General features: G+C 44.5%; 1 protein-coding gene across 1 annotated transcript; it reads right to left on the bottom strand.

Moving 5' to 3' along the window:
- Positions 1 to 10613: 10613 nt before the first annotated feature.
- On the bottom strand, positions 10614 to 13450 carry LSM5 (LSM5 homolog, U6 small nuclear RNA and mRNA degradation associated). The gene is made up of 5 exons (XM_066569006.1): positions 13298 to 13450; positions 12744 to 12839; positions 12488 to 12515; positions 11808 to 11880; positions 10614 to 10883 (listed from the first exon to the last, which is right to left on the bottom strand). Exons 1-5 carry the CDS (start codon positions 13341 to 13343, stop codon positions 10851 to 10853), a joined length of 276 nt encoding a protein of 91 aa, XP_066425103.1. The 5' UTR covers positions 13344 to 13450; the 3' UTR covers positions 10614 to 10850.
- Positions 13451 to 16019: the final 2569 nt, after the last annotated feature.

Here is a 16019-nt window from a genome sequence, read left to right as displayed (position 1 = left end):
AGGCCAAAAAAACCTTCAAAATGCTCAGGGAAGAGACAGCTCCTCCAAAAAGCAGAAAACAAGCCTCAAAATATCTGTGAACATCAAAAAGAAGAATAAAAGTAGTAAGTACAGCAGCTCAGTGTGAAATAAAATGTGTGAAAGTACCATGTCATTTGTTTGAAATGAATATAAAAAAAGGTGAATAGGAGCTAGGATGTAATAATCACTCTTGCAAAGTCTTTTAAAGACTATATAGCTCCATAAGTAGAAACATGTGGATAATTTTGGCACCTGCATGAACACATTACAGTGCATCTTTGCCTTATTTTCTGATGCAGGCAATTTATTTATGGCTGTGATTCTAAAGCAATAAGTGCACTGCTGTCGTGATCCAGTTGGAGAGTAGAGTGGACTATGGCTATATGAACCTTGAGCAGCTGGATCGTATTCAAGAATCTCCTTCCAGGAAGTGTGTCCCTACCCTACCTCCTTATGTTCATGCACACACACATTCAGTTAAATACCTGCCAGTTTTTGGGATGGATTGTGGAGCCACAGTCTCTTACTTTTATCAACCTTCTAGGTCTGTAAGACTATGGTTCCCATAAATCCACAGAACAAATCTGAGTCTACGTGCACAACAACTAACTGGCCCGTGTTTCCAGTGCAAGGTTTCCCTTTCCCAGCATGCCAGAATTAGAGGGGCCCCATTACAGACCTGGTTTGTGGTCCTGTATCTGGGCACCCGTGGTGCAGAGAGCTGTGTGCCAAGCTGCTACACCAGGATGGATTCTGTCATGTTAGAGTGAGACAGCTCCTGGTAAGCTTTGGGTTGGGTGGGAAAGTTGCTTAGTTTTGTAACAATCTACCTTCCCACAGGAAAATGTGGGCAAAGTGGAGAGAGGGAGTCTGATCTAAAAGAACATGATAGTCATTTGCCCAAAGGTTGCAAATGGAGTTTTCAAGTGTGTAAGTATCTTTTTCGAAACATGCCTCTTGTGGTCTTGTGGTATACTATAAGAAGGCTTTTGGAATTTTCTGGTTGTGAGGATTTTTTGCTTCTAAAATCACTCCATCCCCAGTTTGCTTAATTTTGCCATACATCCTGATAGTTTTCCTTTCTTGCTGTTTTACTCCTTGTTCTCTGTTTCTTACTCAGCCTCTAAGATTTTAAATTTTTAAATCTTCCCCTTCCATTTTGCCATAATGAACCAGGACTTGTTTAGTATTTCTTGTAAGAAGAAGTTTCAGTGTGTTTGTGTCAGGCAAGATAGTGATAATAAACAGCAGTTGCTGTTTCTCAGCTTTGCTGCCTACAACCTCAAAGCACGTCACTAAGATTTGAGTACCTCCCCCTTCATCGAAGCCTCAGAAGGCTTGGGAACTCCTGCAGTGCAATAATTAACAGAAATTGCTTAACTTGCAGCTGACTTGCAAAATTTGAGTAGCACCGAGCGCATAACAGTTCTCCAAGCAAAAATGCAGGAAATCCGGAAACGCTACCGGCTGCTGAAAGCTGAGTTGGCTGCCATTGACCGGACAAAGCGTTTAAAGAAAAAAAAAGAGCTGGAAAGTAAGTGCTGGGAACTAAAATATACCTTTAGAGAGCTAACTTGCATGTCATCTTACTAACGTTTTAACAAGATTGGGTAATCTTTAGGGAGATTACTGCTGTTATTGTGTTTATGCTTACTGTTTTTCTGAAAACAGTGGATACAGTTATTTATGACCTTTAGAAGGTCCAGATCAGATACCCAATGATGACGTAAGGGGAGAAACATGAACAAGGCACTCAATTCAGTTAATTCTGTTACAGCATAACTATTTTATACAGGAAACAATATACAGAAAATAAACTTTTCTAAGCAGCAAAGAAAGAATGGGTTTTAATAACTTCTCATTTTTTGTCAAATTAGATACATTTCCTGTAGCATTGCCTGTGTGCTTACTTAGTGCTTTCCACTTAGGATTAGGGATTTATTTCAAGAGTGTAAGGGACACAATCAATAAAATGTCTAATTTTTCTGAAGCTGCCACATGTCTTACTGCAGGAAATGTTCTAGTGTACCTTGTGCCAAGAGTGTTAAAAGGTGTTAAATTTTCTCCATGTCTTGTTCATGCATGCATTTAAGAGTTCACTGAGTAATGAAGAATGAGTGAAATCACAGTAAGATTTTATGGCTGCAGCCATTGCAATGGAACTGCAGTTGCTACTTGGTTGCCAGAGGAGGTACAGATTCAGTGGTGGGACAAGGTCTATCTGTGCTGACTCCCAGAAGAAAGAAAGAGAATAGCTGACTTGCTGGTGGGTCAGGAATAGGTTCTGGCATCCTCTGGCTGGACTCTTGACCTGCATGGCTGGTCAGTCAGGGCTTTAAGGGGCAACAGTGCCAAAACTGGGGGAAAGAGGCTTTTTTCATCACTAGGCATTAAATACTGAAGTCAGTATATATGTCCTCATTTTAGCCAGGAGAGGGTTCATCTTTTGCAGTAGCCAGGAGAAAGCATGGCTAGGTTATTCCATACTGCCTCACATCACTGCCAGAAGCAAGGAAAAGGGACTCTGTTCTGGAGAGAAGGAGTTCTTCTAGTCAAGAAAATGTGGCAAAGGGAGCTGTCTAATATTGTTTATTATCTGGGTTGTTTTTTTTCCCATGTGAACTGTTTCTTTTCATATGCCCTCTGACATTAGTATTTTTGCTGTTACCATTTGGTTTTGTATCTCATTGCTGTTTCAAGTAAGTTGTTCTTAGCTTAACCAATGACTATTGTCTTTCATGCCTCTCCAATACTCCTCTCCAGCATGCTGCAGCAGCCTGGGGGAGCAAGAGAGGACAGTGTGTAGTTTGGTAAAGTCTCAGTGGGGGCACTGAACTGGAGAGTATCATTCCTAAACCACAAAAGCCTTATTTGTCTCACAGTGTAGGGCTTGAAGGGTTGAGATAATAACAGGTCTGGCCAGTGTGAGCTGGAAACTATTTGATCTAAGTATTAGTTGTATTAGGTACAGAGCCAGTGGTCACAATGCTGCTTGGTCTACTCATGTGGGTGTGCTACCTAACCCCATGGTGAGTGGACCCTGACTGGATGCCAGACATCCAGCAAAGCCTCTCTATCATTCCCTCTGCAGCTAGACAGGAGAGAGAAAATATAACAAAGGGTTCATGAGCTGAGAACCGGGAGAGATCACACACCAAATACTGTCACAGACAAAACCAGCTAGAATTAGGGATATTAATTGAATTTATTACTAACAAAATCAGAGAAGGATAATAAGAAATAAAACAAAAACACCTTCCCCCTACCTCTTCCACCTTCCCAGCTCTACCTCCTTCCCTTCAGCTTCACAGGGAGACAGGGGATGGACAGGCAGTTAGGTCATTGTGTGTTTCTGCTGCTGCTCAGGGAGAGGCATCCTTCTTCTGCTCCAGCATGGGGTCCCTCCCACTGGAGTCAGTTCTCCATGAACTCCTCCAATGTGAGTCTATCCCATCAGCAACAGTTCTTCACAAACTGCTGCAACAGTTGTGAAGTGCTTCAAGAACAGGCTGCTCCAACATGGATCTTCCAAAGGGTCATAAGTCCTACCAGGAAATCTGCTCCAGCATGGGCTTCTCTCTCCATGGGTCTGCAGGTCTCTGCCAGGGACCTGCTTCAGCAGAGGCCTCCCAGAATTCACAGCCTCTTCTTGGCATTCACCTGAGCCTGGCTCTCCTCCGCAGACTGCAGATGGATCACAACTCCCCACCTCCTTCCCGACTACTTTGGTGTCTGCAGAGTTGTTCCTCTCAAATATTCTTCTGCTCTTCTCTGGCCACAGTTGCATCTGTGCAAAAATATTTTTTTTCCTTCTTCTTGAATATGTTGTTGCAGAGGCATTACTGCAATTTCTGATTGGCCCAGCCTTGCCTAGTGACACACCTGTCCTGGATCTAGCTGGCATTGGCCCTGCCGGACAGCGAGGAAGGTTCCAGCAGCCTCTCACAGAAGCCATCCCTGTACCCCCCCCAGAACCAAAATCTGGCCAATATAAACTAAATACATTTCCATATATGTACTGTGTGCCCATTGTGTTTCTTTTTTGAAGCATGGAGAGGGATCAGGATTGCTCCGTTGCACTCTCTGATATCAGCTCTTAACATGATAATATCAAGGGTCATTTGGGATGTGGATTCAGTGTTGCTCTCCTACCCTTAACTAAGGTGCTACCCTTGGGAGCCAATCATTAAAAGCATCCAGTCTATGGGGAAGAAAGAGAGGAAAGAGGAGGATGATTTTCCCCAACCTTTCACCTCCTTTACCCCTTCATGCCTATTACAACAGCTTTTAAGAATTCTGAATTCCCTTTAGATGTTAAGGAAAGTATGTTCTTGTTGCTAGGTCTGCTAGGTCTCCTCAGTGCAGTGCACACCATATTTAGAGCCAAGAAAGATTTCTAGGGAGGTTTTTCAGAGATCTGCCCTGAAGTGGGATAGTAATGAGTGGCATGGAATGTAGGAGGACACAAGCCAGTGTTGGGAGAACTTCTCCAATAGTTTAGCAGTTCACCTGTGAACAGCTACATCACTTTAACAACCTGATAAAGTGGTGAAATATGTCAAAGCTATAGAGAGGCATGAACTTACACAACGTGTTCTGTCCTGGCTACTGTTTACTGGACACTGCTCAACAGTAGACATCATTCCCAGGGGTGGAGAAAGGAAGCAGACCAGCAGGGACCATGGCCACTCAAACTGCTGCTGAACCAGAGGAACAACCAGTAGCAGTCAACCCTATACAGAAAAATAAATCCTACATATAATCAGTTGACTGCATGAGGGATGAAGAGGAAGCAGAGCCCTCAAAACAAGAGGAAGAGGCAGGGCCAGAGATAATCACCCAATCCCAATCCTCAGGTGAGCTATGAGATATAAAAATAGATTTCAGCCTCTAGTCAGGAGAGCCCCTGGTGACCTGGCTGCTCTAATTCTGGAATGTCATGGCCCGTGATATGAAACTGGACAGCAGTGAAGCCAAGCAGCTGGGATCTCTGTCCTGGAATATGGGTATTGACAAGATGATTGGGAAGAGCACAGAAACTCTCAGCCACTGGAGACAGTTTGTGTCAAGTGTGAGGGAAAGGTATTCTCTCAAGGATGATCTTACCTGGTCTCTCAGAGGACCCTTTGCTGTGGGACTGCTGAGAATTGAAGAACAACAGGTACTGATGGCTACTACAACAGTGCATTGTTGGCAATATCACACCAACCAGGACTCTGTGACCCCCATCCAGGGGATGATTTGAGAGCTGGAGAGCCAGGGAGTGGTCAGCAAGATTCGCTGGCCCTTTACTAGTCCTATATGGCCAATGTGTAAGCCCAATGGAGAGTGGAGACTGACAATAGACTGTTGCCCCAGGGGTGGAAACACAGCCCCACTGTTTGCCATGGGCTGATCCAGGCTGCACTAGAAAAGGGCGGGGCTCCAGAACACTTGCAGTACATCAATGATATTGTATGGGACAACACAGCAAAGGAGGTTCTTGAGAAAGGGGAGAAGAAAATCCAGATCCTCCTGAAGGCTGGTTTTGCCATAAAGCAAAGCAAACTCAAGGGATCTGCCCAGGAAATTCAGCTTTTAGAAGTAAAATGGCAAGAGGGATGTCATCAGATTCCAATGGATGTGGTAAAGAAACAAGCAGCTATGTACCCACCAACCAGCAGAAAGCAAGCACAGGTTTTCCTAGCCCCTACAGGTTTCTGGAGGATGCATGTTATAGATTACAGTCAGATTGTAAGCCCTCTCAATATTATGTGACATGGAAGAAGAATAATTTAAAGTGGGGTCCTGAAAAATAACAGGCTTTTGAATGATCTAAACAGGAGATTCTTCATGCGGTAACCTTTGGGCCAGTCAGGATAGGAACACATGCGAAAAATTTGCTCTACACTGCAGATAGGGAGAATAGTCTTTCCTGGAGTCTCTGGCAAAAAGTACCCAGGGAGACTTCAGGATGACCAGCGGGGTTCTGGACTCAGAGACACAAGAGATCTAAGGCATGTTATACCCCACCTGAAAAAGAGATCCTGGCAGCTTATGAAGGGTTCTGAAGTGCTTTGGAAATGATTGGCATCCAAGCACAGTTCCTCCTGGCACCCTGACTGCCAGTGCTGGGCTGGATGTTCAAAAGAAAGTCCCTGCCACACATCATGGCACTGATGCTACATGGAGTAAGTGAGTTGTGATGATCACTCAGCAAGCTCAATAGGAAATACCAGTCACCCAGGAATCTTGGAAATCAAGGAAGCCAAACATTTTGGACTATCATCATCAGAGGAGGACTAAAAGTTGACGTACTGAGGAGGCCCCATCATATAATCAGCTACCAGAAAAAGGCCTCACCATTGACAGTTCCTGCCATATTGTTGCGGTGTGATGTCATGGTTTGCCACAGATACCCCAGGTTCCTCCCTGATACTTCCCTGCCAGGGGTGTCAATCATCTCTCCTTTCCACACCCTGACCCCTGCTGAGTGCTGTCTGTCAGTCCTGGCATTCCAGAAGGGCGTCCAGTGATTGGCAGAGTTCAAAAGATACCTCCACCCCTGGAGGACATTGGGCCATCCAGGTGCCATTTGTCCCTTAAGACTTCCCCCCCTTACCTGGTTGGTGGGATCCCTACCCCTTCCCACCCCCTCTCCCCGGGGTTAAAAGGAACAGCAAGGACACAGTTCAGGGAGTTCTGTTGGAGCTGTTGCTGGCTTCAGAGGCCTGTGGACCAGGAATAAAGCTCTGGATCAAAACCCTCCAGCAGACCCGACTCCTTTTCCTTCACCATCACCTTGAAGCTTCTCTGCCAAAGGTAAACCTGAGCTCCTGCATGCCTGGACTTGCCTCCAAGCGCCCAGCTGCAGCATCCAGCCAGCCAAAGGTGTCTCTGAGGTGAAACCACCACAGTTGCTGCCTTTTGGTCAAGCAGCAAGGGCCAGACAAGGTCAGGCACGTCCTATTTGGTTATATTGGTATTATTCCAATACTGTATCTTGGGGATAAATCAAAAATAGGAAGCTGCTATATGGAGTACTACATGGCAAGTTGCAGAGGCTACTACAGGACAAGGTGGATCAAGTCAATTTGCAGACCTGAAAGCCATCCAGATGGCTTTAGATATCACTAAACAAGAGAAATGGTCAGTGCCCTTCCTCTGGTATGATCAAAAAACTGTGCACAGTTTGGGAGAGCCTCAGTGGGGCACTGAACTGAGGAGTAACATTGCTAAATCATGACAATATACCAGTGCTTACTGAATGGAAAAAACATTTTAACTGCTTATTTATAAATCCTTATAACCTCTGTTTTCCTCTTCCTGTGCAGGGGCTGCTGCCGCATCAAGTTCTTCACCAAATGGAATGCCAGGGGAATGCAGGTGACAGGAGGACTTGCCAAATCCCTTTGCTCTTAATGGCTACTGCAGGCCACTTTTTTTAATCAGTACTGAAAACAAAATATGAGGATCCATTAAAAGAAGCACACAAAACCAACCAACCACCCAAACCAAATACTGACTAATGTTTACAGGTTTGAATTAGATTTAAAAAGGTTACTCTGGGTTTTGAGAACTCGTTAATTGGAATAAAACTGCAGTACTTTGCCATATTTAAATGTATTTTTAAATTTTGATTAAATACATTATAAAAAAAAGAAAACAGCTAACAAATTAAGTATCAGTATTAAGTACTGATGTATGAAGATTGCATTCAATCTGCTTGAAGTATTTTTTATAATGGATTAAATAGGTATATTTTTGTGTTTTCTTGTCACTGTTTTCCTGTGAAAACAACAAATACTTCATTTGTAATGCTTATTTTGAGCTTCTAGAAGGCTTCAAGAGAATGTGACCTCATATAAGTTTATAGAAAAAAGTAATGAAAGATATATTAGGTTTTGCAGAAAATAGAGAGCTATTCAATATATTGTACAAATATAAGCAAGGACTTCTGAAATAAAATGGCGTGGTTTTTGAATTCCTGATTTTGTTTCTAACAGTTTAATTAACCAAACATAGTGTTGTCATGAAAATGACATCAAGCTGCAGAATCTGTTGATAAATTATTAATTCAGATCCATTCTCTCTTTTTGCAGAAAGCAAAAGTGTGGCCCAGCATTAATGCAACACCTGTCAAAACAAAGCTGAATTTTGATTCTTGTTCATTATGGTAGTTCGAAAATGTCAAAGCAAGCTCCTAAAAATATTTGCTGACTCCTTGAATCAACTGTCTTGAGGTCAGATTCATTGGAATTGAAACCGGAATAAATATTCTAGTGTTCTCTGCTTACATTGTGTCTGACTGTATTTTAATTGACCAAAATATTGTTACACCTGCAAAATGACACGTTACTGATGAGACTGCTAAATCACAATGATAAGCTTTAGAAGCACTGTCTGTGTTAAGAATTACCAGTGACCTGGGACAGACGGGAATCATTGTAATAAATTCAGTGAGGGTATTATACCCAAAACAGAATGAGCAAGTATTCTCAGAAGGGAACTTTCTCCATGCTAAGACAGCCAGGTAGTAGAACTAAAGATCACTGCAACCAGTGCTATCCTTAAGAAAAACAGAAAGCAACGCAAACATAAATCTGAAGAGAATCACTACTGTGCGTGTCATAACCACAAAGTTATTTAACCTGACAATTATCTTTCCCTAAACTTAAAGCCTCATTCAGTTTTCCACCTTTTTAAAGTCTAAGGTTATTATTTTAAATTACCTACATGTGGTGGCACCCTGAATAGTATTCTGGAGAAGATCAGTGTCGACAAGAAGGCAGTGCAGTATAATTAAGTGCTTGGATTTCTAGGGGAGGAAGAACAAAAACCACCACTACTTACTTACTGACTGGACAAGCTTATTAGCTCCACTTCCAAAGCAACAGGCTACAGGAATAATGAATGCAAAGCAAACTAGATGCACCTGGAATACTTTGTATTCTCAGCTGACAGTGGAAAAATGTTTCATCTTAGAAAGGACTAACAGTGTTTTGCATGCCCAAACTGTCTTTAGGAGGATCTCTGCAGACTTGAGTCAGGAATTAAAATGTCTTCTGAAAGTCTAAGCACTCCTCTGGAGTGAGTAGAACAAAACACAGCTAATCAAGCAAAAACTAAGGCAGTGTCAAGTTGTTTGAGTTTTTTCAAGGCAACAAACAAGATGTTTGTGCTGTCAGAGTAAAAGCTGCTTTTGAGTCAAGATCTTCTCTTCTTCTCTCAGCAGCATGACTGTTTTCAAAACACTGAGTGAAGTAGAAATCAAGTGCATACAAACTGGAAAACTGGAATAAAACCAAAATTTTATTCAACTATAGCCCAACACAGTAGTTCTGATCTGACTAGAAATCTTTGAAGTGTTCTCATTTCTTATTTCTAGGAAAGTGACACAAACACCCACAGATGATGCTTCAATCAAATTAAGTTTAAAAAAGAAGTATCTTTTTTTAATGCATGTATTTAAAAAAGCTGGAGGAAGAAATGGAGACAGAAAGGAAAAAAGCAAACACATTCAGGGAGTAATGGTATAGATTGCCAGGACACAATCCAAACACAGATCACTTATTCAGAACACGTGAGCCAGAAGCCGCACTCTCCCTGTGAGAGAGCAGGGACTCCCTCTCCCTTTTAACAGGCTACAGCAAGAGATTGTCACTGCTTTCTGAGCTCACACCCAGCTAGCAGAAGGCAGCTTTTCTGTCAGATTAAGGCAGAAAGATCTAGTACAGCAGCTTCCTTGCAGAATCTTGCTCTTGAGCCCCCTTCTTCAACTCTTCTCACTTCTGGTCATGGGAAGGAAAAGCACATCCTGTCCACATAAGCCCATGCTGCATCCACCTTGTCTACAGTGACAGCAGGCACCTGTGATTCCTCTCCAAAGACGTTTACATATAGAAGCCAGCTGAGAGGTGTACTATGGAACCATAAGCTACACTGGGAGCATGGCATCATAACAAAACAGCAATTACTTACAGAAATTATCCTAAAATAGTAGCTTGCAATACTGTCACACTTTTATATCACAGGACAACAGATGGAGACACAAGACTCCTGTTTGCTCTAAAATGAGTGTTCCAAACTATGCAAGCAGCCACAGGCACCTGGTGAAAGCAGAGTCACCAGTGACACCAGTGAGAAATTTTAACACCAGCCTTGGGGATTTTTAACCCCAGAACATGAAACAAGTCAGGTCTGTCTGTTCTGACGTGCCAAATGCCATTGCAGGGGCTGTGCTGTAAGGAAGGATATCAGCTGACAAAATGGTCCACAAGAGCTGAACCTCAAGGCCAGCAGAACCAAAGGCTTGCTGAGCATCAAACAGATGCACCCAGTCTGAAGGGCTTTCAGAACTCTAAAGAACTCTGCCACATGGTTTCCAGTCACAGACTTCGAACAAAACATCCAGCTCGGTATCTGCAGGTATGCCAAACCACAGCAACATCCTGGCTCATGACTTGTATATTATACAAACTTGGGCCAGAAACAAATGCAACAGATGTAGAAAAAATGATGACTGATGGGAACCGAAACACAACTGTCATTTTTCTACTCCATTAAGTAGTTATACAATTATCAAACTTGTGCACTCACATAACAGAACACAGTGACCAACGAAGAAAAAGCCTTTTATTCAGAAGAGGTTCAGGTGTCTTTACAAGAAAGTCATGATTTCAATTTACAAAATCAACATTACCACCAGCACTCTTCCTTAAGAGTTGTCTTTTGTACAATGTCAATTGTGTCAGCAAAGCAAACGATCCATACCCGAACATTTCTACCCCAAAATCTCTATTTAGATTTTGCATATATATATATAAAAAGTACTTATGAATATCATGTCTTCATACTTCAGGTCCTTCTCCCCCAGGAACCAGCTATAAAAGAGTAAGACATTTTTGCATTAGTTCCATAGAGTTAAGCTTTACAAACCCATACACGACAGCTCTTACTTTACAACAAACATTTTAGGACATGGAGACTTCATGCTAGACCACAAAAGTGGCTTTCAGACTCTCCCAACAGATGAAGTCAGTTATTGCCAGAGACACACAAACCAAAAAGGCAGCAGAGAGTAAATCAGCATAGCACCTCCTTGTGAAGAAAGCAAAGAACTGAAGAACAGAAAAAGAAATACAAAAGGTAAAACATGAGGGGAAAAAAAAGGATTAACCACTACTTTTACTGGTATCTTTTTCATTATCAGCTAAGCACTTCTAAAGAGAAAGACCTTCACTGGTTTTGGGATCAAAATAAGAAAAAGTCTAAATCATGGACTTCCTGATATGGGAAGATACATTACCAAAAGACACACGAGATCTAATGCAGAAATGTATCTATGTCTTGCTGAAAATTCACCAGGTTCTTCTTCAAGGGCAACACACGCCCAGCCTAACTGGATGGTAGAAATTTTACCCCATACAAGGAGTCAGAACATATGCTGTCCTTTCAACATGCAGAACAATAACCAAAGCAGAAAAAAGGCTTAGAAATTAACACAGAATGGCACCTGCTCCGACACACAATGCAGAGATACAAGATAGGTAAAACAACACAGTGGAGACTATTCCTCATTCATACAGAGCCAAATTAGACTCAGATCTTTCCACTTCAGCTTTCCTCTTCCCACAAAATTAGGAATGCCCTTGTATTGGAAGTCCAGGCTTTGTGGCCAGCTATGCAGGCAAGCTACTTGAAACTTCCTGATGTAGTAGAACTGTCAGGAAAGCTCGGCTTAAAGGAGTTGAATACAATCACTGATCGATTTACAGGCACAGAAAGTCAACACATGCATGACTCACCATAGTTATGTTATTTCCATTGAGCAGAATCTGGTCCAGCTTTGTGATTCTTCTGCCCTCAGGTGTGATCTCACTGAAGGAGCATTAGAAACAGTAAGTAAGAACACAGAACCAGGGACAATGGCTCCAGATTTGACCACAGAATGGACAGAAATCTCTGCATTAAGGTGGCCATTGCTGGAAATAACAAATAAATCAGCTACACAGCAGCATAACGTGGATAAATGGAGCACCTAGGTACAGAAAGCTAACTGAAAAGGTCTCTTCTACTCAGTACATGGAGATGTGTATTCACCCTCTAAAGCTTAACAATTTCTTGACTGTGATATATCAACATGTTATGACAAAGTAAAAATATTTAAGTTTGCTACCTTGTTGAATCTTAGCCTAGGTCTTAAAGAAGTGTAAAAAGAAATTAACTACTGGAAAGTTTCCCACACAACCCGTGCAAAATTAAGACTACAAATAGGATCCCCATACAAGTATAAACCACACAATAGCTACTCTATGACATGGCTGTCCTGAACAGATCACTTTCTATTGTTTTAAGTCCAATGTTAAACTACTCAGCTGGTAAGTATTCCATAGATGTAAAAACACTTTTTTTGCAGATCTTACACAGTACTTTGTCTCAGTGACCCAAACAATAAATACCAACAAGAGGCAGAAAACATACTTACAATTCCGTAACATCTTCCAGCACCATATCTGAAAATCTAGTTTCAAGGAAAATAAGGCCCAGATTTTACAACTAGACTATTTAATGCTATTTTCATTTTATGCCAAAATGTGATTTTACCTGAAAGTTGAAAATATCAGAATACAGCCGATCCATAAAAAAAAAGTTCTATTCAGTGAACCCAAAACTCTCAAGAGCTATAAATTACTTAGGCCAGAGCATAAAGCAGGCAGCCTTAGACGTCCATCAAAGGATACTGACAAAGTCATCAAATCCTAGAAGTGTCCCAACAATTTCTTTGTCACTCTTCATCACGATGTGAATACGTGAACCAATGCACTTGTCCACAAGTTCTGTAGATACACAGAAAAGCATACGTTCTACAAAGCAAGGGTTTCGTGCCTTTCGGGTTTTTTTGTGTTTATTTACACAAACAGAGACACATTCCACACAACCTTACACATCCCCCCTCCGCTCTCCCACACAAACCAGCACACCCCCCCGACATCCTTACATCCATCCCCACTACCACCGGCCTCCCTCAGACAGTGCAACAGCCCCACACCTCATCCCCCAGACCCCAACACCCCCACACCTATCCCCTTCTCACACTCCCCTTTCCACTGTCCCCAGACCCCGATATCCTCGCGGGCCGTGCGCGGGCCCCGCCGCCTGGCGCTCCCGCCCTCCCGCTTCCCGCCAGGCGCCGGCACAGCTCGACCCCTGGAGGGGCCCGCAGCCGCCCCGACCCCCCGGACAGGGACCCCGCCCTGGGCCCCGACTGGGAATCCCGGGAATCCCCCATCGTTACCGAGCGGCAGGAGCTGGGACGGGTTGGACACCGCGCTGGCCGCCATGTCGGAACCGGCCCTGGCCAATGGCCGCCGCCACACGGGAAGGGCCGGGCCGGCAGCCCCGCCGCCCGCAGCGCCGCCCACACGGGAAGGGCCGGGCCGGCAGCCGCTCTGCCCCGCTCCGCCCGCCCGCAGCACCGCCCACACGGGAAGGGCCGGGCCGGCAGCCGCTCCGCCCCGCTCCGCCCGCCCGCAGCACCGCCCACACGGGAAGGGCCGGGCCGGCAGCCGCTCCGCCCCGCGCAGCGCCGCCCGCGTTCCCCTCGCAGTGCGGACGTGTTCTGGGAATCGCGCTCTGCGCTGCCTCCACGTAGAGACGAGACTTGAAGGAAATCCCCCCTTTTCCCCCTTCCTTCTCGTCCTGCCGGCCCAGCCGAGCAGCTCCGGCGGGGCTGCCGCCGGTACCGATGTGCCTCCGCGCCAGGACCGCGGACTGTGTAGTGTGCGCTGTGATGGCTCAGCTGCTACAGCATCACGGAAGAAGGCAGGTTGGAAAAGATCTCTGAGATCACCGAGGCCGACCCCACGAATCCCACCATGTAAACCAAAACATAGCACTGAGTGCCACATCCAGTCTTTCCTTAAACAACGCCAGGGACACTGACTTTACCACCCCCTTGGGCAGCTCTTCTGTGAAGAAATTCTTTCTAATGTCCAACATAAACCTCCCCAGCACAGCTTGAGGCTGTCCTCTTGTCCTGACACTTACTACCTGGGAGAAAGAGACCAACCCCTGCCTGTCTACAACCTGCTTTTGGGCAGGTGTGGAGAGTGGTAAGTCCCCCGAATGTCCTTTTCTTGACACTAAACAACCCAGCTCCTCAGGGCAGTTGAGCTCCAGGCCCTTCATCAGCTCTGTTGCCCTTCTCTGGACTCACTCTAGCACTTCAATATTCTTCTTGCAGAGAGGGGCCTGTTGCCAGATGAGGAATTGTTTGCACAGTGGGTGGGTTAATACAATGCTTATTCTTCAAAAACCATTGACCTGTGGAACTGCACAATGCTTATTCTGTAGGAAGAAGAATTGGAAAGCAAATAGCCCAGTTTTGCCAACTTTTGCTAGTTCACAAGGCTGTCAGCTATGACTTTGGAGTCCCTCACCACCAGGGATCACCAAAGAGACCTCCAAGACAGAAGAACACATGGAGAGAGGGGAGGGAACATATGTTAATGACTTCAGAGAAATGATTCTCATATATATGTTTCTTCTAGGAAATCCTATCAATGTGTATGTAAAATACAGTGCATAAACTAGAGCTCTGTACTCAGCGTGAATGAGATTTTGGAGAAGCTACCCCCTCATGCATCCAGCTCAATAAAGAATGCTGCCTTCTTAATGCTACATTAGTGTTAAGGAGCTTTTATATTTACTGACTTTTGGTAACAGGCCCACAGCTGAACACAGGACTTGATTGTGGTCTCACCAGTGCTGAGCATAGGGGGGCAATCACTGCCTGCTGCTGCTGGCCCCAGTCTTTTATGTGAAGATTTTAATTTCCCACATTTGTCAATTGACTCACTAGAGGTGGGTGTGTGGGAGGTTTTTGAAGCCTTTCAGTAACTTCATCCCACCACCATTCCCAGCTGGCTTCATCTGTGTGCAGTAGGCACCAGGGCCAGAGACAGCCCTCTGGGCCTCCTGGGCATGGGGAATGCTGCACAAGGGAGGCACTGGCTACCACCTGGCATCACAGGAAGCCCCCAGACCTGCTCAGAGAAGGAGATGCTTGCTGGAACTGTGGTCACTGGGGTCACTGGCACTTACCCCTTCTCCACCTGCTGGGCACAGGCACCAGCTGGCATCACAGGAGCTGTGCCAGGGGGAATGGGCCTTGAAGGCCCAGGCAGCGCTCCTGTAGGGGCAGAACAGCACTCAGTGGATATGGGGAGTATTCTGCTGGTACTGGGGGAGATAGGACGGCATTGGCCACAGCTTTGCAGAGGGGAGGGAGGGCACTGACTCCTTCCTTGCCATGAAAACTGTCAGCAAGGTAACACTGAATACCATTGTCCTCCATATCCCAGCTGCTGAGGTGGCCATTGTTCTGTGAAGGTAACCATTTCAGCATCCCTAACTTGTTTCCCCAGGCTCCATGCAAGGATGTGCCAGTTTTGCCCTGACACCAACATTTAATTTTGCATGTGAAAATGAACTGGCATTGATGGTCTAACTTGCTGTCCTTACTTATTGCAATTCTTATTTTCATTTCCTTTCTGGTGTTTCACAAGAGGCATTGAACCCTAGATGTATCCACTTTTTAACATCACATCATCTACCCTACATGTTCATCTGTGCCTGTTTGCTTTCTCCCAGCTTCTACTTTCAATATTACTTTGGGAGCCTTTGAATTTTTAGGGCCAAAAACCTCACTTCATTAAGATCAAAGTGCAGCCTTTTCCTCTTGTTCAAACTCCTCTTGTCCCAGAAGTCTCCCTACTTCTGCTCCATGGACCTTGCTCTCTGTATCTCATTTGGGCACTAAGACTCTTTTTTAGAGCTAGGATTTCTATGTATTCCTGTCTTCATGCATGCAATTGACAATGTTGCATAGAGTGCCACGTCCTCATCCTCAGCTACCTGTCTGACAGCTGAAACTTGGCCCCTTCCATTGACCTGCATCAATGGAACAAAGATGGACCAAAATACTAATTTGTGACCCTGGAGCCCCGCATCTTGAT

Source organism: Molothrus aeneus, chromosome Z (genome assembly GCF_037042795.1).
Source record: "Molothrus aeneus isolate 106 chromosome Z, BPBGC_Maene_1.0, whole genome shotgun sequence".
Lineage (NCBI taxonomy): Eukaryota > Metazoa > Chordata > Aves > Passeriformes > Icteridae > Molothrus > Molothrus aeneus.
Note: the sequence above shows the minus strand (reverse complement) of the source record. Positions and strands in the feature narration are given on the sequence as shown.